Raw genomic sequence first — 24,155 nt, forward strand, 5'->3', positions numbered from 1 at the left:
ACTTGGCTTTCAGTATCGCAATTTTTTGTGCATGTATGTATACACAAAATTTTAATAATGTAAAGAAATGTTTCATTGCATCTTGAGTATATTATATGGAATAAATACATGCGAGAACGAAAACTTCTGTTAACACCAGTTCATGATTAATGCACTCAATTATGGTTATCTATTTTGATAGAGATTAGTCATGCTCATTTTCCACAGCAAAATTTGCTTTCATTCCACTATTAAAGTAAATTGTATGTAATTACGTAATTCTATTTTAAATGCGCATATTTGTAAAAAAAAAAAAGAAAAAGATTATGATTCAGGAATAAGAGAGGATTGCATGGGGTATGAGATGTTTTTAATCTTTATATATGTTGATTTAAAGGATTAATAAATCAATGTATTGTGACATTTTCCATTTTAAAAACTATTTTTCCATTATATGGAAATAAATACATTAAATACAATATAATGCAATGCTTCACTATATACTAAAAATATACAAATTATGACTGGTTTCAGATATTGCAACACAGCTGTTAATCATATTTATCATTATATTTTATATCCATTTTTATTGCATTAGAAATCAGTCATTGTCTGGATAATTATTTTTAAAACGTGGGTATCCAATCAACTGTGAAGACAAATTGTGGCTACGAAGAAATTCACTCTGTTCTGTGGCTCTTGCATAGCTGTATCCAATCAAATTCCTATCTTCAGGGCGGCTACTGGGTCCTTGAAATTTGTTGCAGGCCTGCTTCAGTGCGTGTATTTATTATTAGGCGTAAACATTGTGAGCTGAAAGGAGCCAGAACGTCCAGGAGCTGAGGACCGCTATTACCTGCCCCTAGTATGCCTCTCAAGGGACAGGATTAAGAAAGTTACCAGGTCCGATCTCGTTCAGTTGTACAGTAAGTATTGTGGTCGTGTTGGTGAACTTTCCTGACAGGCTGATTCCTACAGTCAGTGTAAAGAAGTGGAGTGCACTTGTCTATTACATATTTAACATTCACCTTCGGCTCCAGCCACATCTACTTAAACGCAAACAATGGGGCTATGACTCCTCCTTGAAGCAGGCCGCCTGCAAAAGATAGCCTACATTATTTATTATGACAAAAATTGAACCAAAATGTTGTAATAAAATTATTTTTTCAGATTTCAAACATTTTCGGGCGATGAGAACATTAAGACTCCTTAATGAAAATTTTGGATTATTGGTAACATCCGTGCCTGTTTATTTTGGGTCACGTTTCCACAGTATCTCACAATCTGTGTACGTGTGTCTGCATCTGATGGTGTGTGTAAATGTGTATGTGTGTTGTCTGTCGAGCTCTCTGACGTCACTGTTGGAGCTGCCCCGTCACGCGCTGTTTGTAAAAGTTGGGATTGAAGCTTGAGTCTGAGCAGTTGTTTTTATGGACAATCCTGTCACCCTCTTACAGACTCAAAAATTTGGAATTCACCCAACGCATCCATCGGACAACAAGTACACGATAGTAAGAAGAAAAAAACACAAGCAATAAACTTTAGAAAAAAGCACAACGGATTAACGTTAGCTAGCTAAACTAGCTAGCCAGCTATAGAAGGAGAATCTTCATGCAGACGGTCTCTTGGTTTATTTGCGGGGAAAACAATACATTTCAGGACAAATTACATGCTTTGATTTCAAGGAAAGCATTTTGCAAGAGCCATCGTAGAGAGTGACGGGTGAACCCGAGTTGTCATCCCCGATGACTACTGCAAACTGCAGCGGCAATGAAGAGCTTGACTTCAGACTGATCTTCGGGGAGGACGGGCAGCAGCAGTCGCTAGGCCCCGCAGGTTAGTGTCATTCCCCGTTTTCTCCATGTCTGCTCACCCTTGCCGGGTATATTTACAGTATCATTAGCCAGCAAGCTAATTGGCTAACGTTAGCAAGTTGATACTTATAGTAGCTAACTACTATGGAAGTAGCTTGCGAGCTATCCTGCCAACTGCCAACATGAATCTCACGGGCTACCTTACTACTCCAGAAAATACCATTAATTTTTGATACAAAAGCAATCGGTTTACAAAAAATAGAGGTGGTCAGAAAGCAATAATTGTGTTGCAACGTTAAGTTATCTCTAGTTTCATTCCGTTTTGCACATTGTTCGCTTGCTAACTGAACTGTGGCTAGCTAAGTTAGCCCCGTTAGTTCCCAATTTTATATTTAGAAATTAGCCTAACAGTTAACATTAAGTAATTCTGGCTAGTACGAATATTAATATTTTAATTATTCTTGCTGATATTGGCTAGAATAATTAAAATATTAATTGAAGCTTTTATTTTAGTTCTGAAATCATGCATTCAATTTCCTATGACTTGTTGACTTCTCTGTTTTACTATCTGGAGTATATCTTGCACTAGCTTGGTAACAGTAGCTGTTCAATTTTTGATTGTTAGAAATTGAAATTTTAGAAAGCCAGATAGCTGATGTTTTGTTTTAATCTCAAAATGGGGGCAAATATAATTTAAACAAGCCAGCTGGTCACCCAGCTAGCTTTCTAATGCGCGCTTGCTCCTTGGCTTTAGCTAATTTTGACTAGCTATGTCTGAGTGATTGTTGCTAATCTAGACTGTAGTCTATAATGCTAGATTATAACTGGAGAGTTAGAAAAGGGATGCATTTATCTTTCTAGCTACTTAGACGGATCTTTTGGATTTTTCCGTAATCGGTCGGTTGCCAACGGTAGCTAGTTAACATACTCGATAAGTTTTTGTGAATTTTCTGCCAAGTAGGCTACATTCAAAATGTTGGATATAACTAGCCGAAGTTCTGTCCATCGACGTCTGTCTATTTTCTCTCATATCGACTTAATTGCTAACCAGATAGCCTACTGTAACTGTACTTCGCGAACATTTGTGGATGCAGGTGTTGCACTATTTCATTTTTTCAGTGCTGGGTGTGCATCTATCTACAGGTGTTTTATACTGTATCGATAGTAAAATAAAATAAATATTTCTGGTCACAAACATGTCATACCATAATTTAGCGAAGTGTTTTGAAATATTTCTGGTTAACTTGTAGCCTGTTTTATTTAATACTTCTGCATCTACCTGCCGTGTGCTCGTGTATTTCCCCCCTCCCTCTACTTTGCGTTTTGTGGATTCTTAAAATTACCTTTGGTTTAAAACGAACTTAAATTTAGCTTTATACTCTGTTATAATTTTTGAAATTTACTTGGCTACGTATGCGTTATTGAAGGTACATATGAATGAATGACTTTTTAACTGGTTGGCTTATTTCGATCGTTGCATTGTCTTCTTAGTCCATAACGGTCGCCATTACTTTTGTAAAGCTTGTTATCTCTAGTTAGTCTGTGAGCATTTTCTCAAAAATATTCATTGGGAAAACTACATTTTTTGTTTAATTGACAGGTAACTGGTAACATACATTCGTGGCTTTGTAAATTATGTCAATTGACTAATCATTTTAGAACACATAATCAGGCTGTTTGAAATGTATTTATGACCCTTTTCTCATATGATATGGCTTTCGTTTGTATGAAAGACTGTAATGAACGATGCAGGTTTTAAATATTTTCACTCGTACTGATGGCAGCGGTTCACAGAGTATTCCTCTTAGAAGTGGGACTGCTCTCATTAACTTAGAAAAAAAGCCAATTTTCAGTCTAAACTGATTAGTCTGTTCATGTTCATAGTGTATTGTCATTTATCAGATTTTTCTTACTGTTATTTAATGAGAAATTATCCACTTTATATATGAAGTTAATGGTTGAAACAGTGTAATATTAGCATAAGTCTAGAAAACATGACTTGCCTTCAATAACTTTCTGCTTATTTTGGAGATATTGTGGTGGTGAAATATAGACTACCTTTATTTTTCCAAGGTGAAATATTGTACGATTCACATTTTGATAATGCTTGCAGCTTATTTTGTGTTGGTCTTTGAGGTGTGACTATTTTTTTCCTGTGTATACCTGCTGGTGTACACAAAGAAAATGCAATGTGTGGTGCTTTGTACTTTTGAACAGTTTGGTGCATTTGATAGTTTACGGTAGTTTTAGTTACATGTTTTTATTAGGCTATATATTATACCAACAGACATTCTGGGGGATTGATAATTATTTATTTATAAATAAATAAATAATCATGAACAGCATGAACGTGTGTCAAATATGGTTTCCAAATAAATGGTTGCTTCTGTTTTTTTCTTTTTTTTTTGTTGAATTTTTTTGTGCTGGTCCCTTGGTTGTTTTGTTTAGATACAGTTAGTGGAGCCCCAGTGCCATTGTAAGCATCACTGCACATTACACACAGTTTACCATCAATATGCTTGGTATTTAAATTCTCTCGTACTGAAGTGTGTTTGAAAAACGAAGTGCACATCGTCTGTCAGTCACCAAGTGTCGTGATGGGGAAGAAGTTGGTCAAGCTGAGAGGTGTTCGATGATGCTTGTTTTCTTCTTCGGTGAACCAAGTAATAATAATAATAATCTATATTTTCTTTTCTGTTCTCCTTTGCTGCATAATCAATTTAATATTTTTTCGGTCCTCTGTGGATGTCCCTTCAACAGTCTTACTCCCCCCCCCCCTTTCCCACAAACACACACACACACAATAACTAACAATCATTGGGGTACATATTTTTGTAAGCCAGTATTTAAATTTGAAATAAAATCCTCCCGATTCTCAGTAGACATGGTCAGCTTAAGATGTAGGCTAATTCAAATCTGTTTTGGAAGTTTTAAATGAGCACATCTGCTTGACTTTCATGCGGAATCTCAGTGGTCAAAATGCCCAACTTAACATTCTGCCTCTGTCTAAAGAATTACTAATGCGAATAGTATTTGAACCTTATCAGAACAACCTTTTATCTGTAAATAAACCAATGAGCTATATTTTGTTATAAAGGAAATTAGCTTTGTGCTTAACCCGATTTTGATTACAAATGTAAATCTGTCATGCATTTAAAGCCTATATGTTAAACCTGGAAATTTCACCAGGAATTGTAATTGAGTTGTATTTCAATAAAACACATTCTGATAATATGATTGATGAGTAGATAATTCATCAGTCAAAAAGATAGCTTTTACTAGGTGTGCATATAGTCTAGTATAAACTTTTTTCAACGGTTGATGGCTAGTCATGATGAACTCATTAGGCTACTTCATTTTACCATATCCTCAATCTAGTGTTCTAGGGGGGAAAAGGTGTTCAGGATGGATTGAAAGCTGAGGAAAAATAGCAATAATTTGGGTGAAACGGTGGAATAATCGCAGCAGTATAGTTTCATTCCATTGCGCTCTTTGCCTTGGCTGAACTGGGGCGGGGGCTGGTTCCCGGTAATGACTGGGACATAGTGACGGACAGCAGAGGCAGTGGAACAGAGAGGACACTCCAGCCTCTCAGCCTCTCAGACACACTGGAGCTCCTCTCCTGTCTCCTGTCCTGCCCTTTTAAAAATGTCACCCTTTTATCGTCTGTTTCTTATTTCAGTCTATGATCAGAGACTTGGCGATGGAAGATGCGACACAGCCTTCCACCAGGATACTGCTTAAAATGGGTGTAAATTGCTAAACAGTTGGACGCTGGGCAGTAGGGTCTGCTCAGTGGTCCTAGTTCATGTGTTCTTACGGAATAAATCGGAAAATGCTACTTTTAACGACTCCTGTGGTCAGATATTTTCATACACAAACATCAAATGTAAATTACTGCCTGTCATCAAATGTCCCTGTTTCCAGCACTACTGTACAATTACAAGAGATACTGAATATGATTGCTGTTTTATTCCCCATTCAATTCTTACGAATGCAGAGTAGGTATGCTCTGTGTGAAAATTGTAACTGCTCATCATTTTCTTTTTCGTGTTAAACCTCCATTTTGACAGTGGTACAGGTAGACTCCATGATAGTTAGCTACTATTCAGCACCAGTTTGACACTGGGGCAAAATTGCTTTGCAGTGCAAGTAAAAATAATGAAAAGGACGGAGTGTAGCACAGTGGGTAAGGAACTGGGCTTGTAACCGAAAGGCTGCAGGTTCGATTCCCGGGTAGGACACTGCCGTTGTACCCTTGAGCAAGCTACCGAAATTGCTTCAGTATATATCCAGCTGTATAAATGGATACAATGTAAAAATGCTATGTAAAAAGTTGTGTAAGTCGCTCTGGATAAGAGCGTCTGCTAAATGCTAATGTAATGTAATGTAAAAGCTTTGGGGTTGTGTGGCAAAAATGGTTGGAACTAAAGGGACCGCTCTCCTCCATTTACCTGGAATTTTATGTGTTCCACTGTACGCGGCACAGCACAGCCTCCATTCAGAATGCTTGTGCAAACCGCGCTCAGCCCCATGAGCATCAAGGTGTAGCGCTTAATGTGGCGAATTGGCTGCGCAATCTAGCCTCACCATAGGCTTACCGCTCAGGTTGTTGTTCACATGGCATGGTGTACTGTACCTGTTCTAAACGACCGCACGTGAACACATGCAGTGAAACCGAGCCTCCTCGTGGAGGAGACCGGCCATTAGACCCCATCCTAGATGAGTAATAAAGAAAGCAGCGGAAGGCGGAATTAAATAAATTTGCATGTGGGGCAAATGGGTCTAAATGGGTTTTGAGTTTGCGCAAGCTATGGCGCCCTCAGTCATGTGTCTCCAGAGCCCAGCCACACCCTTATCCTTAATGTACAGTGCTGCGTTCAGGATTTGGAGTACGGCTTTAAAGTGTGCCTTTTAAAACTTCCTCTAAATCGTTTTAGTGCTGTTCTGATATTGCGCCCAACATTATCGTTAAGTGAGGTGCAGCTATGTGAGCATACACATCATATCGCTGTAAATCCAATTCATGCATCTGTTTAAAGTGCATTTGGAAAAAATGTTTCACGTCATATGACTTATAATGGATGCAGTAGCTGATTAAAACTAGGTAAGAGGTAAGAGCTGTCCTGTAATCCGTGTGTTAGTGCTGGGTTAGAGATGGGTCCTGATGTAAGGGCTGTCCTGTTGTCTGTGTTTCAGTGCTGGTCTAGGGGTGGGTCCTGATGTAAGGGCTGTCCTGTTGTCTGTGTTTCAGTGCTGGTCTAGGGGTGGGTCCTGATGTAAGGGCTGTCCTGTTGTCTGTGTTTCAGTGCTGGTTTAGGGATGGGTCCTGATGTAAGGGCTGTCCTGTTGTCTGTGTTTCAGTGCTGGGTAAGGGGCGGGGCCTGATGTAAGGTCAGTGCTGTTTCTATGTGCCAGTGCTGGGTAAGGGGCGGGGCCTGATGTAAGGTCAGTGCTGTTTCTGTGTGCCAGTGCTGGGTAAGGCGTGGGGCCTGATGTAAGGTCAGTGCTGTTTCTATGTGCCAGTGCTGGGTAAGGGGCGGGGCCTGATGTAAGGTCAGTGCTGTTTCTGTGTGCCAGTGCTGGGTAAGGGGCGGGGCCTGATGTAAGGTCAGTGCTGTTTCTGTGTGCCAGTGCTGGGTAAGGGGCAGGGCCTGATGTAAGGTCAGTGCTGTTTCTGTGTGCCAGTGCTGGGTAAGGCGTGGGGCCTGATGTAAGGTCAGTGCTGTTTCTGTGTGCCAGTGCTGGGTAAGGGGCGGGGCCTGATATATTCCTGCCAGCAGCTGCTGTAGATCCCTCCCCCGCTGCGGCCAGGTGCAGCATCGCCATGGCAGCATTGTGTAGCACCACGCTGTGCCACAGTGGCACAGGGAATGGCGTAAGCGATGTGTCGTCTGAAAAGTGCCCTCGTTGGGTCTCTGGGCAATGCAGACAGGGGAGGCTGGCGTTGGGCACAGCCTCTTGAACACCCCCCCATGTCATCAGATTTTCCCAGACACACCATGTGCACTTCAGATGGTTCTGAATTTAAGGGGGGGGGGGGGGGTCGACAGCTCTGTCCCAGCACTGTAGGGAGCAGGAAGGACCCCAGCCGATGAAAGCTGTCTGTTCTCTCTCTCTCTCTCTCTTCTCTCTCCTCTCTCTCCTCTCTCCTCTCCTCCCTCTCTCTCTCCTCCACCCCCGTCTCTCCTCTCTCTCTCTCTCTCCACCCCGTCTCCCCCTCTCTCTCTCTCCCCCCCCGTCTCTCTCTCTCTCTCTCCCCCCTCTCTCTCTCTCTCTCTCCCCTCCCTCCTCCCTCCTTCCTCAACCTGTCTGACTTCTCTGTGGGGCAGCGCTCATATTGCCTCCATGGCTTGGCAAAGAAGACTTGAGGCTTAGAAAAAGGCTTCCCTGCCTGTCGTATACCCCGAGTAAACCAAACCCGGTTGCCATACCTGAGGAACACGTGCTGTTGGTGGTTCTTTTTTTTTTTTTACTCCCCTTCTGCATTTTCTGTGCTGAACTGTTGGCAAGTTTGGTGAAAAAAAAAAAAAAAAACAGGATTACTTTTTTGTTGTGAATTTTTTTTTTGTAGCTTAATTTGAACAGATCGGTAGCTTGTAATCGCAGGAAGGTCCTGTCTTTAAGTGAAGTGCACGTAGCCTGCGTACGCACGACTGCGTGTCCGTCTCATCTCCTGCCAGTCGTGGGAAAGACTGAAATTACATCGCTCTCATGGCCGACTATTTTGGGCTCCCAGTGAGAATGCCAGACGGGAGGCAGCAGGTTGCGGGGTTTTGTTAAAAAGCGGTTCGGGAGCGTTTATGGCGAGCGGAATGAACAGGACCGTGAGCAGGAGCAGAGGCAGAATGCTGTGCGCCTCGTCTCCAGGTGAGCCCCCCCCCCCCCCCCCGTCCCGTCTGGGAGCAGAGACCTCGTGGAGTTACACGTGATCCTGCCAGCTGTGACCGGCTAAGTGTTCCTCTCTCTCCCTCTTTCTCTGTCTCTCTTTCCTTCTCTCGCTCTCTGTCTCTTTCTATCTTTCGCTTTCTTTTTATCTCTCTTGCACTCTTTCCTTCTCTCTCTCTCTCTGTTTCCCTCTGTCTTTCTCTCTTTCTCTCTCTCTCACACTCTCTGTCTTTAGCTTCTTTTCTAATTGAATCATTTAGTGAGGGATGTAGTGGGGGATGTAGTCACCAGCGTTAAATGGAGGTGTAATAGTTCAGGCGAAGAAGCTCTGCGTTGGGTCTGCTGCCTGTCTCGGGGGTGCAGGTCTTTGCTGAGTGGTTGTGGCCATGCTGATGTGGGGGTGGAGTTGTCCTTTGCGTCGTGTTAATGTTTAATCTGCGGATGAATGGGTGTCGTATGAGGGAATGACAGTTGGAAGCTCCCCCCCACACACACAGCCACTCTTTCTCTCTCCTCTTGCACACTTTCAGAGGAAGGGGGCGACGGTTCTGGTTGCCCAGTCCTGGCCCCAGGCAGGGGGCTTTTAGGACCCCTGTCCCTCTCCCTCTCCAGACCCCGTCTGGCTCTGAGACACAGGGTCCTGGGTAGTCAGAAGCGTGGGGAGCAGCGTTTGTTAGCCGGGCGAAGCACGAGCAGCTATGTGTGGCATTTGTCTAGTTTAAATTTAGTGTAACTGAAGCTACCGTTGGCTGCACTATATCAACATGCCGGGGGAGGAGTGGTGCGGAGAAAAAGTCATCGGACGTTTGCATTGGGGGGGGGGTTTCTTCTTCTTTGGGCTCTCTTGATTTTCCAAATCTGGAGGAGCTTTTTTGCCTTTGACCTCAAGCTTGGTGGCTGTTTATTTTAGCCGCACGGATCTGTTCCTGGTCCTGGTTCCTGGGTTCATTGTTGCAGTCCTCTTGTGTTATGCTGCTGTGTGGTTTCTTTGTATGAGGAGGATTAAATGAGTATATGGGATTATGTTGTAATTGTGGGTTGCACTGTTGACATGAGGTTCCCGCAGTAAGGCAGTTTCTTTGATTTATTCAGAAGTTTGTTTACATGCACTCGCGCACAAACACACACTCACTCACGCACACACACAGACACACGCTCGCACACACACACACACACATGCACTCGCACACACATTCACACACACACACACACACACACACACACACGCACACACAGACACACACGCACACAGACACACACTCGCACACACGCACATGGACTTGGCCATCTGCGCGGGTGCTATGTGTATGTGTTGGGTTGTTGGGTTTATCCTCATTCCTCTGTGTGTTCTCTAGCTGGTGCTTCTTTGCCTGCTGCCTAAAGGAAAGGTGGAGTATCTCAGTGTTCCCTTCAGTTAGGCCTAAGTCTTTCTCTCTTTTATTTTTCCTTTGCCTGCATTGTATTTCACCAACAGTTTTTCATCATTATGGGTGTGGGTGTGCTTATACAAACATCATGGCTCCAGTAGCCTATATCTCCTCCTAAAACAAGATGTTACGGCATTATGAACTTTGTCCAGTGATGGCATAGATGAGTGTCAAATGTAGTGAAGCTGACCTTTCTTTATTTGACGTTCATTCATAGACATGCATTGTTTTAGAGTTACCAAGCTGAAAATCGGGCTCAGAGCATTCGGTCTGACCGTAACGCTTCTGTGGGCAGTGTGCAGTCTTTCGGAGGGTGCACTGCAGAACTTTTTATGAGCACAGTATAGTGGCTGGGGAACTAGGCTTGTAACTCAGAGATGCGGGTTCGTTACCCAGCCCGAGCGTTACCTTCACATCTTGAGCACTTTTATCTGAATACTGAATTACTGAATTGCTTCAGTAAAAATCTTTGTGTAAAACTGTAAACTGCACAGGTCTCTCTGGCTACGAGCATCTGACAAATGCCAGAATGTAAATGTATTTAGACGGGATTTACAGTATCACCCGTATGTTCATTTTTGAAAATGCTGCTTGTCCGGAAAGTGCCTTTCCCTGCCTGGATGGCTGGGCAGGTAGCAGTAATTTGCTGTAATTTGAGTGGGACTGCGAGGGTATGGGGAAAGCACAGTGTCTGGAGAGGCATTTCTGAGAGCCGAGTGCTCCAGCAGTAGGATTGCCGCTCCCCTGAACCCGATCACTGTGAAGGGGCCATTAGGGAGGACTCCTGCTGCAGCCACTCTGGCAACCCTGATCACAGTGAAGAGGCCATTAAGGAGGACTCCTGCTGGAGCCAATCTGGCAACCCCGATCACAGTGAAGAGACCATTAAGGAGGACTCCTGCTGGAGCCAATCTGGCAACCCCGATCACAGTGAAGAGACCATTAAGGAGGACTCCTGCTGGAGCCAATCTGGCAACCATGATCACAGTGAAGAGACCATTAAGGAAGACTCCTGCTGCTGCCAGTCTTGCAACCCTGATCACAGTGAAGAGGAAATTAAGGAGGGCTCCCTTGGTAGCCACTCTGGCAACCCTCAGCCTGCCCCTCCTGCTGGGCGCTGCACTCCCCTTTGTCAGGGGATCAACGGCCACGCCGCACAGTCACCGTTTCCCAATATACCCAGAAGGCCAGAGCTGCCGTTGTGTAATTTCCCTGTGTGTTGGGAGGGCGCTGCTGATTGGTGGACGGGGTGAGCAGGTGACCCTGGCTGGGGAGACTGGCTGCTCTCTTGTCTGAGAGTAGGTTACTCAGAGAGCGAGTGAGCGAGCGCGCGCAGGCTCAGAAGGGCGAGGGACACACGCGAGAGCTCAGCTGTTTGGTCCCGCTCCCTGCTCTTACAGAGCACAGTGTCACAGGGCTGCTGCCGTTTCCTACGCTTATGCCGTTCATTTTTAGATAAACTATAAAAAATGCTGAAATGTAGCTTAATTGTTTCGCTTCATTGATAGCTGGATTGTGTTTAACGTTAGGCAGTATGGCCTGTGTCACGTCTAGGCCTTCACAACAATATATATTCTTAAAACGTGCCGTAAAGTAGTGAGGGAATGAACACGTCGGCTTTGAGCACAGATATTTAAGGGAACTGTTGTTGTGTTGCATCACAGCAGCCTGCGCAAGAGCAGCACAGCCGGGCGGCTGCGAGGAAGCTGGTGGGAAGCAGCGGAGCGCTCTCTTGTCTGTGGTGCAGATGGATCTTTGCTCGCGCGAACGCTAGTAGCGCCACCACAATTACACAATGTGCTCAACATCCTCAAAACCGCGTCGCGCAGGAGATGTACCCGAGAAGTGGCGTGTCTGCCGTCCCTGTGGAACAGCCTGTTCTGATATCGCCGGGCCCTTGAAATAGTGTTCTTTTTTTATTTTCACACACGCACGCACGCACGCACCACACACACGCACACATGCACACGCACACACACCACGCACACACGCAAGCACACACAGACACACACACGCACGCACGCACACACACACACACATGCACGCGCACACACACACGCACACGCACACACACACGCGCACACGCACACGCACGCACGCGCACACAGACGTAATGAGTGGTGGATGAGAGGGGTCTGTTTAGATCCGTCCGCTGTGTGTGGGGCGGTGTGGTGCGAGACGCGTGGGTGAGCGTTGGGGTTGGGTATCTGATGCCCTTCCCGGGACACCGTGTGTCGCCGCACCCCCGCACCCCCTCGTGCACCGCGGTCCCTCGTCATTCCGGCTGTGTTTGGCATGGCGGGGCCAGCCGTCGCTCCACACCCGGGCGGGCGGCACACTGTTTGCATGTCAACCTGCTGCTATTTCTGCTCAGCTGTGGCCTGTACCTGTCGGGAAAGGTTACGCTGAATTAGTCTGCCGCTGCCGTCCGCTCCTGAGCCGTGTCTCTGCTGAGCTGCTCCTGCCTCTTACCGTCTCATCTCCCCCTCATTCTCTCTCTCTCTGTCTCTCTCTCTTCCCCTCTCTCTCTCTCTGTCTTCTCCATGTTTCTCTCTCCCTCTCTCTCTCTGACTTCTCTCTCTCTGTTTGTCTTGTCTCTCTCTCTCTCTCTCTCTCGCTCTCTTCCTCTCTCACTATCTCTGTGTCTTTTCTCTCTCTCTCCCTCTCCCTTCCCCTCCCCCTCTCTTTAGTTTAGGCAGATGTACAGTAGGTTCTGGCAGCCTGTTTAAATGTCAGACAGTCTGCTGCTGAAGCAGGCGTGGATGTTATCTGCAGCGTTGTGTCTCCTGACCCGTCGCTCTTTCCCCGCCTGTGGAAGTGGGTTTGGGCCTGTGGATGTGCGCGTAGCCCACGAGCCCGGCTAGGTGGAAGTCTGCCATCCCATTGGCTCTGCCATGGATGTGTCATCCAAAGTGTTCAGTGTCACCCAAAACTGTTGTGTGCCATTTTTAGTGTTTGCCTTGAAACGCGCTTCTTTAAACAGTGTCCGAAAGCAGTACGAGCAGGTTTACTGATGTCACACGCGTGAGGTCATTCATTGCAACAGTCCACAAAGTTCTGGAATTGTTTACTGTACGCAATATGTTTTCATGAAAATTCATGTCATACAGTATTATTGTTAGGCCAATGATAATAAGGGGCTTGCGTTGTTAAAAAATTTTAAGTAAAAGGGAAAAGGCAGTAGCATGCCAAGAGTAGACAAGTTTGAGCGATTGGTGCTTTGTTAACCATGTTATCATGACTCACTGTTGTTTTTCCATCTTTATACAGTGGCTAAATGTGTCGTAACGCTAGCTTAGGTGCTGCTTTAGAAGCAAGGCTCATGTCGAGCTCTGTGATGTTATAACTGCGAGAGAGCGCATCTTGTTTCGTGAAATACAGTTGCGTCAGAAGGAAACGCGTGCCGATCTGAAGAACAGAATCGTACCTACGTACCCGTGCCAGTGTAAAGGGCATCCTTTGATGGTGGTGTACCGTAGTTAAAGTGCGCGTGCAGCGGAGAGGTCTTATTTAGAGCACGGTTACGTCCGCCCGTCCGCCTCGCCTCTCCTCTTTCCCTCGCTGCGCGCGGAGCTTCTGAGAGCACCGTAAGCCCTCGCACCCGTTGACCTGGTGCCGCCCCGCCCCACCACCCCCACCCCCGCACCGCGCTACGGGCACTGTGACAGCTCTCCTCAGAAAGGTGGCGAGAGGCGCACGTCACTTCATGGGAAAGCCGCTAACATTATCGGCTAGGTGGTGTCACCAAAGCAATTGACAAAAATTTACAAAAATGACAAAAATGAATTGAAGATGCTAATGGTTGGCTTACTAAGGCCGTGCTACTTTATGGTGTCTTGTATTAGCTGACGGCAAAGGTGAAAATGATAGCAGCAATGATGATGACAATAACGGCAATAGTACCCAGACAATGAACGTGTACACGTTAGCTCTTTCAGTTACAGGGAGCGTGGGTAATGTGATATCTTGAGTATTGCCTCAGGAAGGCGTGCGGCACAGAGAGGGGAGCGTGTGGCGCTTGGCGTGAGAAGCGCTGCCGTTCTGGGGAGAGCTGAGTTTGGGGCGCTGGGATTTTGCGATGTGGCACAGCTGTGACCTGTGAGGGGGAACAGAGACGGGTCCCCGAGCATTGCCACATCCTGAGTCCACGCCCACGCCCACGCCGCCCGGCCACATGACGGCAGAAAGAGGAAACGGTCTCCAGAGCAGAGCCCGCGCAGAGGAAGTGAGCAGTCGAGCGCTCTCCCTGCCCTCTCTGCAGGACTGTGCACACAGTACCCAGCATCCCGTGCGTCTGTGAGCGAGCAAGTTTTTATTCACTGGGGGCGTTGCCGTTTGAGAACTTCTTGTTACGTCAGTAAGTGAGTGTGTGTGAGTGTGTGAGTGTGTGTGTGTGTGTGTGAGTGTGTGAGAGTGTGAGTGATGTGTGTGTGTTGTGAGTGAGTGTGTAGTGATGTGTGTGGTGTGATGTGTGAGTGAGTTGTTGAGTGTGTGTGTGTATGATGAGTGGTGTGCGTGTGCGTGTGAGAGTGAGTGTGTTTCTGTGTGTGTATGTGTGTGTGAGTGTGTTTCCCTGTGTATGTGTATGTGTGTCTGTGTGTGAGTGAGTGTGTTTCTGTGTGTGTGTATGTGTGAGTGTATGTTTGTGTGTGTGTGTGTATGTTTCTGTGCATGTGTGCTTGAGTGTGTGTGTGTGTGTGTGTGTTTGTGTGTGTGTGAGCACATGCAGGATGGGCATAAGTGGGCTGCAGCCGGGGTGTGTTATTAGAGATTGGCTTTAGCGCGGGTGCAGTAATGCACAGAGAATCCCCTGCTGACGTGGAGCCCCATTAAGCTGGGGAAACCGTTCAGCTTTCAGTGCCCCCCAGCACCACGGTGTCCACCTCCAGCTATTATTACCCACAGAACAGCAAAGCCTCTTAGACCGCTCTTTATCTCACCGCATAGGGTGTGTGATGCGTACCTGCCTCAGTAGTGAGTGAGTGACGCTGCTGCTTTAGGCTCCTGCTGGCCAGCCAGACACTGGGTCAGACGCACGGCACGGGATCCTGATACAGTACATCTCACATCTGTCAAATTGGGCACAGCATGAATGACCCTTCCTTACATCTTATATGTGGCACGGTATTAATGACTGGTGTTAATGGATTTACCCGCAAATTGGGCTATTATTTTAGCTCTGGGAGTGTTTTTTCTGGTTAGAAGTCAGTTATAAATTATTGACTGAAATATGTCTCCTCTGGGACATTGACTCTAATGGAAGTAGGCCCAGTAAAAAAAAAAAAAAAAAAATTGTGATGTCTATTTTTATCTTTTATGATGCCGAAGAAGTGGTCTGCATTCCAGCTCGATTTCCAAGTCTTAGCATGACCCACGGTACTCACGTCCAGTCCATCACACCCACTTCTCTGCACTTTGATCCTGAGGGTCATGGGTTCAGGTCCCAGACAGGTTGCCATCGTTGTACAGCTCAGATGCCCTGGATGAGCCAGCTGGGAAACACATCTCAGTTTACACAGCTACACAGTATAACACATCGCTGTTACAGTCACCCATCCTGAAATGGCTTCCTTCTGAGAAGCAGGCTGCATAATGAGCATGCCATATGCCTAAGCACTGTGTGTGCCAACTGTCCCTGAATGTGAACAGTATAACAGAGTGAACGTTGTGAGCCATTCTGAAATGCCGTGGGTGAGGTGAATTCTGTGTGAGGAAGGATCTGTTATTAATCGCATCAAGAGCTGCTTGCTTTAGCATGTAGCTACGCTAGGGAGGCAGTGCGCCATAGAGGTTAGAGAACTGGGCTTACAAAGAAAACTGGGGGGGGGGGCACTACCATTGTACCTCTGAGCAAGATACTCAACCAGAAGAACTTCAGTAAATATCCAGCTGTATAAATGGGTTGCATTTATTTTTTTTTAAATTAAGATGTGTAAGATGTGCGTATGAGAGCGTCCGATAAATGCCCAGAATGCAACATGTTTAGCCTTGGTATGTCAGTGGGGGAGGCTTGTGACATTGAGGCCTAATTGCTGTTTGGCCCGACCTTGTTGACCAGACCCTCCGGGCTGTTTTTGCCCTCATGCTTCTCCCTGGGGATGGGGCTGGGTGTGCCCACAGCCTGCCCCCCCCCCCCCATCCCCCTCCCGCCCCCTCTGAGCAGGTGGTCTCAGCCTGGCCCCGGCTCGGTTCTTTCCCACTTGGCCCCCGGCTGAAAAAATGTGTCGCTGGTTTCGAGTGTCTGGCTAATATGGTTATAGAGGGGGTGTGAGAGGAGAGAGTCGGGGGTTCGGGGCCCTCCACTGACCACCTCCGTAAACAAGTCTCCTCAGTACCGCCGGGTTATTTATAACATGTTTATTGGGAAACGGCCTTGCCCTGAGCAAAGCCTTCCCAGCCTCCGCGCTCTTAGGAGTGTCACGCTCACACTCTCTCTGTGTGAATATGCAAATGAGAGCTGAGCACCTCCAGCGCAGGGCAGCCCTGAAAGCAGAAGAAATTGAACTATTGGGAGAGCCCCGGTTCATGTGAGCTGATTGGCTGATGTGCCTTTCTTTCTGTATCTTGCACCAGAGATTGGCTGGAATATATGTGGTGTGAGGGTGTGTGTGCAAGGTGCAGTGTCATCCCTTCATTTCTTCATCTCCCCCTGCCCCTCCTCTTCCCCTCCTCCTCTTGCCTCTCCTCTCCTCCTGCCTCCTCTCCTCCTTATCTCTCCTTTTCACTCCATGCCTCCTGTCTCCCTGTATCTCCTCACTCCACTGCCCCCTTGCTGTCACATTCACTCTGCTGAGGACTATGTAAATTCATCGGAGCCCATGATGGGAAATTAATTGTCGGCGAGCCAGCCTCTTAAATAAGGAGAAAGGGCCAACAACAGGCAGATTTGTGAAACAACAGGCTGACTCTTCTGCACTCAAAGGCTGCGGTGAAAGAGGATTGTTGATAAATAGGAGCATATTGGGAGGCTGCTGTTGCTAATTTATCTGCAGTTCACAACAGAGACCTCTTGACAGAGTTTCTGGATGTGAAGTGCCCCCAGTGGAAGCCCTTCCTTACTCATTCTCTTCTGTCGCTGACGTCATCAGGCCGAGGAGTGCCCTGTCGGCTGGACTGTGCTTACTGTACCTAGTTTCTCTCCCGGCTAATGGCCAAGCCGGATCATTTAGGCCTAATGTATTCCATAATTCATCTTTAATCAGATCTGAATTGATAAGGCTCCCAGTTAGTATTAGCTGTATATAGGGTTCTGTAAGGTGTATTTTTGTAGCCCGCCGCGTGTTCTGAAGGCCATTAAGGTTGGTATGCTGGGAGGAAATTGAGCTCCTTGCTTTGCTCCGAGCCCGGGCTGCTGAACCACATCCCGCCAGTCATCCCCCCCAGTCACTCAGACGTCTTAGTCAGGGGATGCTCGTGTCTTGTGACACGTTGGGGTCTGTGTTGGGCTTCTATTAATAACGCCTCTTCCTGAAAACGAGGTGGGGGAGGGAGTGAGGGAGGGAGGGAGGAAGAGAGAGAGGGAGGAAAGGAGGGAGAAATCATGAGAGCACACAGTCCTGAGGGCTTTCTTCCTCTTCTCCTGGCGGGGCAGAACCACTGTCTCAGGTACAGTCGCGTTCAGCAGCACTGAGGCTGGGCTGAGATCAGCTCACTTGTTATTGGGTCTTTGGATCTCTAAGGCCTTTTGTTCAGTTTGAAGCTCTAAGGTGTTTAATTGGTCACCAGCTGGTAGATAAAGATCAGACGTAATTGGCTCTTTGGAGCCACAGGTTGACAATCCCATGATGCTGTGCTGTGTCCCTCTCGTGAGGTCACTCAGGCCCTGGAAACAGCCGGCTCGCCCTGACGATATGTGTAGTCTTGTGCTCATCAGTGGAATTAATGGCCATTTTTACATTCAATTTTTACAGTGCTGTAGAAGATGTTGTGACAGTAAGTTGACTCCAGGTTTCAGCTAGAATCGATTTTAATTTCTGTTCGTAGAACCGAATGCAGCATAGCCATTTAAGAGGGACTCGAGCCAAATATAATTTCCCGGAAGGTAACAGACCAAGGAGAATTTGGTACAATTTGTGTATATTCTGCTACGTGATAAGGAACGCGTCCTCTTCTCCGTCTGTTCAGCTTTTTAAATGGCAGACGAGGATATGAACAGTTCCTTTACCTTTGTGCTGAGGTGACTGCTGGTCTGTGCTGTGATCCTACTCAGCGTTGAATAGGCTTATAAAAGAGGGGCTGTTTGCCAGGTGACGTGAACACATTAGCAACCTGCACTTTCGCAAGTGCCCTGCTGAGTCCTTGTTCCAGAAGCCCAGAGCACTAGGCTCACTTTTTCTCTGTGTCAGAGTGAGAGGTAACAAAGCCATTCAGTTGGCAGCAGCAGTGCTTTATGAAATGAACATGTTGAACATTTCAGTTTGTGTTTAGAGCTACCAAGCTGCGTGACACCATTAAAACTTCACTGTTCACTGTTGCTGGAGGACATCCCATACAAACACTGTACGTCTGCGAATTGTCATTTGTGCTGGCAGATTATCCTGACTCTGAGCACAACTGCATAAGAATAGATAATGATCAGAACAGGCCATTCAGCCCGTCCACACTTTCCTTTTGCCTGACTAGAGAGCACCTGGCCTGGACCTCCAGTGCCATCATTTCTGCATGGTATGGCTACCGTTCTGGTGCATCGAATGGCTACCGCTCTGGTGCATGGTATGGCTATTGCTTCAGTATATATATCCAGCTGTATAATTGGATACAATGTAAAAGTTGCTCTGGATAAGAGCGTCTGCTAAATGCCTGTAATGGCTACTGTTCTGGTGCATTGTATGGCTGCTGTTCTGGTGCATGGTATGTCTATCGTTCTGGAGTGTCATATGGCTACTGTTCTGGGGCATCGTATGGCTACTGTTCTGGTGCATTGTATGTCTATCGTTCTGGAGTATCATATGGCTACTGTTCTGGTGCATCATATGGCTACCTGTCTGGTGCATGGTATGGCTACTGTTCTGGTGCATCATATGGCTACCTGTCTGGTGCATCGTATGGCTACCGTTCTGGTGCATGGTATGGCTACCGTTCTGGTGCCAGCTGGGCAGAGTGGGTTTGGTGGAGAGCTCGGATGAGGGGGATGCTAAATGTGAAGTGTGTGCCGATTCTGGCAGATAAGATGACCTCAAGCAGAGGCACAGTCAGCGTGTTGCCGAGGAGGAAACGCTCCCCATGAGAGACGATCCCTCGACTGAAACAAACTTGACAATTTGCTGTGGTGATAAAAATGGAATCAGTGCTCCAATGGACAACATACAGCACTGTATATATTTCTTGGTCGTACTTAATGACAGCTGTGGATCAAGTCTTGTTAAAGAAAAGGATGGTTGGTTTTTATGCTTTGCCTGCAAATGAGCTGCGCTAGCTCTGCCTTCGGTTGGCGTCTGTGTTACAGCACGCGCTCGGAACGTGTGGGTGGGCTTCCCTGGCGTCTCTACTGGATGGGGTCCACAGATCCAGCGAGAGGAACCTCTGTGGGATTTAGTGTACAGCTAGCAAAGCTATGCTCCGATGTCATTTATCATGCATGCCCCTCCCTACACTGTTCACTGTTACTTTTACTTCGTTTGGGATCTCTGTGATAGAATGTAGCAAAGGGCTCTCGCATCAGTTGAAGTGAGGCATCATCAGACTGCTTTGGTAATCCGTATTTCTGGGGATGGCGTGCATTTTGACTGCTTTACGCAACCATTAGTGAAAGAGTCTGCCAAATACATGTGATGTAATGTAATCTTATGTAATGTATGTTGAGAATTACTTAGTTTGAATACCAACGTTAACATACTTCTGCGTGATCAGAAAACACTGGGCTGCATGATTTCATATGTGAGGGTACGAACATGCTAATACTGATGAATTTATTCATAACGGTGCATAATTTTTAAATCATTAATGCTGTGAATCTGTGGATACTGCGGAGTTCTCCAAGATTGGAATATCACACCATCGCAAGCCCATGTCATGGCATGCTTAGGAGGGAGCAGCCTTAGGTGAGAGTATGGTGGTGAAGTCCTTCACTATTTCTAAAAATATTACAGCTGATCGAGACCGTTTAAAGCAGGCGGCGCTGGCTAGCATGCTATCCTTTTAGCGGTCGTACCTGTAGTACCTGTTTTCTGATAAGTTTATCAGAGTGATGTGCATGGTTTGCGTGAAAGAGGCGTGTCGTGGCTGAAGTTGCCCGGGCGACGGTATGAAACGTCAGTGCGGCTTCTGCGTGTCCGTGCGCGTGGTGTCACGGTGGCGCGCATGCTAGCCTCCGCTGACTGTTGGCGCAGGGCGGTTGGCGTCTCCAGTCCGCCGGCCCGTGGCGGGTTACTGTCAGCGGGGTCCGAGCGCAGAATCGCGGCCTTGTCTGTTCCCCGTGTGCTCGTCCCGCGAGCGGGCCGGCGTGTGGGCGGGGGGGCGGGGCTGGCGGGCGATCTGCGAGGGGCGTTATAAATAGCACGGCAGCGCCCCGGCGATGACAGCCGCCAGCGCGCACGCTTGTGTGAATTTGTTTCCTGAGTACCCGCGTTCGTCGGCTGTCCCCTTTGGACGGCTCGCCCCCCCCCCGGGCCCCCGCCCCCGCTCCACCCCTTCCCCACGCTGCTTGTGTTGTGTCACCAGTCGTACGTCTCGTTTTGTGGCAAAGCCTCCGTTTCTGGACGCAGGAGCCAGCTCCATTAGCTCAAGGCCAGTTCCGCACCTCACTGATAAATGAGTGAGATAAATACACTGGTTAATATGTCTTATCTGTGTTTTGGTACCAGAGTGCTGCTTGGACCTTGAAAGAAATGTTTTTTTTTTCTTCTCTGTGCCAATTGTATTCTGTGGGTGTGTGTGTGTGTACGTGTGCACGTGCTTGTGTGTGTAACCATTTGTGCGCGTGTGTGGTTGTCTACACTTATGCAGTGTAAGCCATACATTGGTTCAAGAAAGTAAGTTTTTTTTTGTTTTGGAAAATGTCGTGAGTTTTTTCTGACGTGTACGTTGTTGTTTTTTGTCACTCAGATCTTGAGCAGGATGATAACCCGGCGTTCTACATCCTGAACGTGGGCCAGCCGCAGTCCGTGGTGAACCAGCCCATCGGGATCCCCCGGCATGGCCTCCAGACGCACTCCCCGGTCATTTCGGCACCCCCCCGGCTGCAGCCCCACAAAGCCTACGACTCCCTCTACGAGGCCCCGGGCCCCCGGTACAGCCCCGCCGGGGGCCACAAGGCCTTCGAGTGCCCCAGCATCCAGATCACCTCCATCTCCCCCAACTGCCAGCAGGACATGGAGGCCGGCGAGGACGACCTGCGGGGCCCGGGGCCCGAGGGGGACTTCCAGGAGCGGCCCCTGTCCCGGGACCACCTGTACCTGCCGCTGGACTACTCGTACCGGGACGCGTCGCTCAGCCCCAGCCCCTGCAGCAGCCTGTCGTCGCGCAGCTGGTTCTCGGACGCCTCGTCGTGCGAGTCCTTCTCGCACGTGTACGACGACGTGGACTCGGAGCTGAACGAGGCGGCGGCCCGCTTCACGCTGGGGGAGGAGGCGTGGCAGCACCCGCACCCCGCCTTCGGCCCCTCCCTGTCCCCCCGCCAGTCGCCCTGCCAGTCGCCCCGCACCAGCGTCACCGACGAGAACTGGCTGAGCCCCAGGCCGCAGTCCCGCCCCTCGTCCCGCCCCGCCTCGCCCTGCGGCAAGAGGCGCCACTCCAGCGCCGACATCTGCTACCCCGGCTCCGCCTCCCCGCACCACTCCCCCGCCCCCACGCCGGGACACTCCCCCCGGGGCAGCGTGACCGAGGACTCCTGGATCGGCAGCCCCTCGGGGGGCGTGTCCCCCTTCCAGTGCTGCCCCTCCGAGGCGGACATCCCCTCCAAAACCCGCCGCACCTCTCAGGACCGGTCGGCGCCCCTCGGGGGGAAGGTGGACATGGTGCTGGAGGACCCGGGGTGCGTGTCGCCCTCTCTGGAGTCCCCCGTGGAGGACGCGGCGCACGCGCTGAAGAAGGACGCCCCGGCCGAGCACTTCCTCTCCGTCCCCTCCCACTTCACCTGGAGCAAGCCCAAACCGGGCCACTCCCCCATTTTTAGGTACGTCACGGCGGCCGCTATCAGTAGGCCATTCGTCTGCTTTGATGCTGCTTTTTATCTGCAGCAGGCAAAAGCACAACTGTGCATGTGAAGATTACAGATGATAAATGTTTTATTTCGCTAAGTGATGTCACCATATAAAGGCATGTGGAGCAAAGGCTGAATTCCTTCATTGACGACGTGGAGAGTGTAATTACAAGTGGCTGGATTATTTATGAGCAGATCTCATTCAGATAAGAGCGTGGAACACCGTGTCCGATATTAGCAGATCAAAGGCTGAATGCCTGTCAGGGGCGTGTCGGTTATCGGTTTTGGCCGGGCCGTTCGGTGCAGTCTTTAGGAGCTTAGGGGCCGGTTGCAGTCGGGGATGATGGAGAGAGCGGAACAGCCCATCTGTGAACGGGTCTGTGAGAGAGTGAACTGGCCTGTGTGTTACAGTGTACAGACCTGTGTTGGAGTGACAAACTCTGAATTGTTCTTAAACGGTAAATGGTTAACTGATATAGTTCATTGTGTTCAAGTTGATCTCTGTTCTCATGCATTGTATTGGGTTTTTTTTTGTTTTGGATTTATGTCGCTGGTGAATTGAACTTCCTGTGTTTCTAATGAAACCCAGCTGCTCTACACCTGCTGCTCCTGGGTGGGCTGCGACAGACTCTAGCCCTTCATCTGGATTATGTTTTTTTTTACTCCAGTTCACAGACAGTGGTATTTGTAGAGTAGTTGACCCCCCGCCACTCACACAGTGCCCAGTGTCTGAGAAAGATTCAGGGAAGATGACTGAACGCATTTCCCAGTAAAGAACAGTAAATCATATCGATATAGCGGTCATACACAGTACGTCAGAATCCTGAACTGAAACCTTAGTTTAGGACTCAGCGACTCTTATGTGACTGTACTTTCTTCATATGAAAGCACCCTCAAAAGCTGGCAAAGAAAAAAAAAATTGAGCGTTTTTGCCAAAGCTCAGATGTCTGGCTGCTAGAACTTGTGAGTTTATTATTTTATAGAATTATTATGCTTTCATATGGAAAATTTGTTTTATGGAAGCTGCAGACATTTAATAAATGTCTACAGCTAATAAACATCCTTGAAATGAGAAACGACGGACAGCCCCTTTAATAAGCCAGATGTAGGATCTCTCTATCAGTTATTTTACTATGTGTTACAGTAAGATATTACTTCTATTATCATTAATTTCTTTTACTGTTATCGAGAATTTTCTTTTTGAATTATGTCGGTGCAGGTTTAGCATGGCTGATAGTGTTATGGTTAGGCCGTGATGAATTGGAAAGAGGCACGGTGAATGCGGTGTGTGTAATCATTTGGCAGAGCCCTTCTGTCTCATCACAGTTGGCTGGTGCTCTTGAATGCACTCATTGAAACTGGGACGACAGGGGACGGGCGCGTTGAAGAATTCCGCTCTCGAAGGTTTGGCCAGCGGGGATCGCCTTGTTTGTACGCACTGGCCCCTGACGTCATAAATTTTGTCTGAGACCACATGACGGTGGGGAGCCACGGCAGACTGCTTGTTTAGACACCAGTCCTGCCACTGACCTCTCTTTCAAACATGATTACTGGGGCTGTCATTCCACTGGTTTTTCAGGGCAAATGAGCAGTGTCTTCATATAAAATATAGGCCTACTCGAGACGCAAACAGTTATGTGTGATTCAGTCACTCGTTGCCTTACCGATTGAGACATTCCGTTTCATTCAAGTGAAATCTTCTCGGACCTGTGGCAGAATAGCTGCTGAACTAGTACAGATGGCTGGCCCCGTGCAGGGATGAGGTAGGTGCAGTGTGTACTGCGTACGCCAAGGTCAGAGACGGCTGCAGTTTATAAGTTCTGCAAGGCTTTGCTCGTTAGTGCAGAAGATCTTGTTTTATTTTAAGGGTAATTGGTGCTGGACGTCACTGGGCCTGGCGGGGAAAGG

General features: G+C 47.7%; 1 protein-coding gene across 3 annotated transcripts in view; it reads left to right on the forward strand.

Annotated features, from left to right (window-relative positions):
- The first annotated feature begins 763 nt into the window (after positions 1-763).
- LOC135242482 (nuclear factor of activated T-cells, cytoplasmic 3-like) overlaps positions 764-24,155 on the forward strand; it is a 61,570-nt gene continuing 38,178 nt past the window's right edge. Inside the window, exons 1-3 of one of the 3 annotated variants that reach the window (XM_064313536.1) lie at positions 764-905; positions 1,665-1,815; positions 21,152-22,220. In XM_064313536.1, coding sequence (XP_064169606.1) covers positions 1,725-1,815; positions 21,152-22,220 — 1,160 coding nt within the window. In that variant the 5' untranslated portion in view covers positions 764-905; positions 1,665-1,724. Of the gene's footprint in view, positions 906-1,318; positions 1,816-8,172; positions 8,664-21,151; positions 22,221-24,155 lie in introns of those variants that run through there. The other 2 variants (XM_064313535.1, XM_064313537.1) reach the window with 2 other exon arrangements.

This window comes from Anguilla rostrata, chromosome 16 (genome assembly GCF_018555375.3).
Source record: "Anguilla rostrata isolate EN2019 chromosome 16, ASM1855537v3, whole genome shotgun sequence".
In the NCBI taxonomy this organism is placed as follows: Eukaryota; Metazoa; Chordata; class Actinopteri; order Anguilliformes; family Anguillidae; genus Anguilla; species Anguilla rostrata.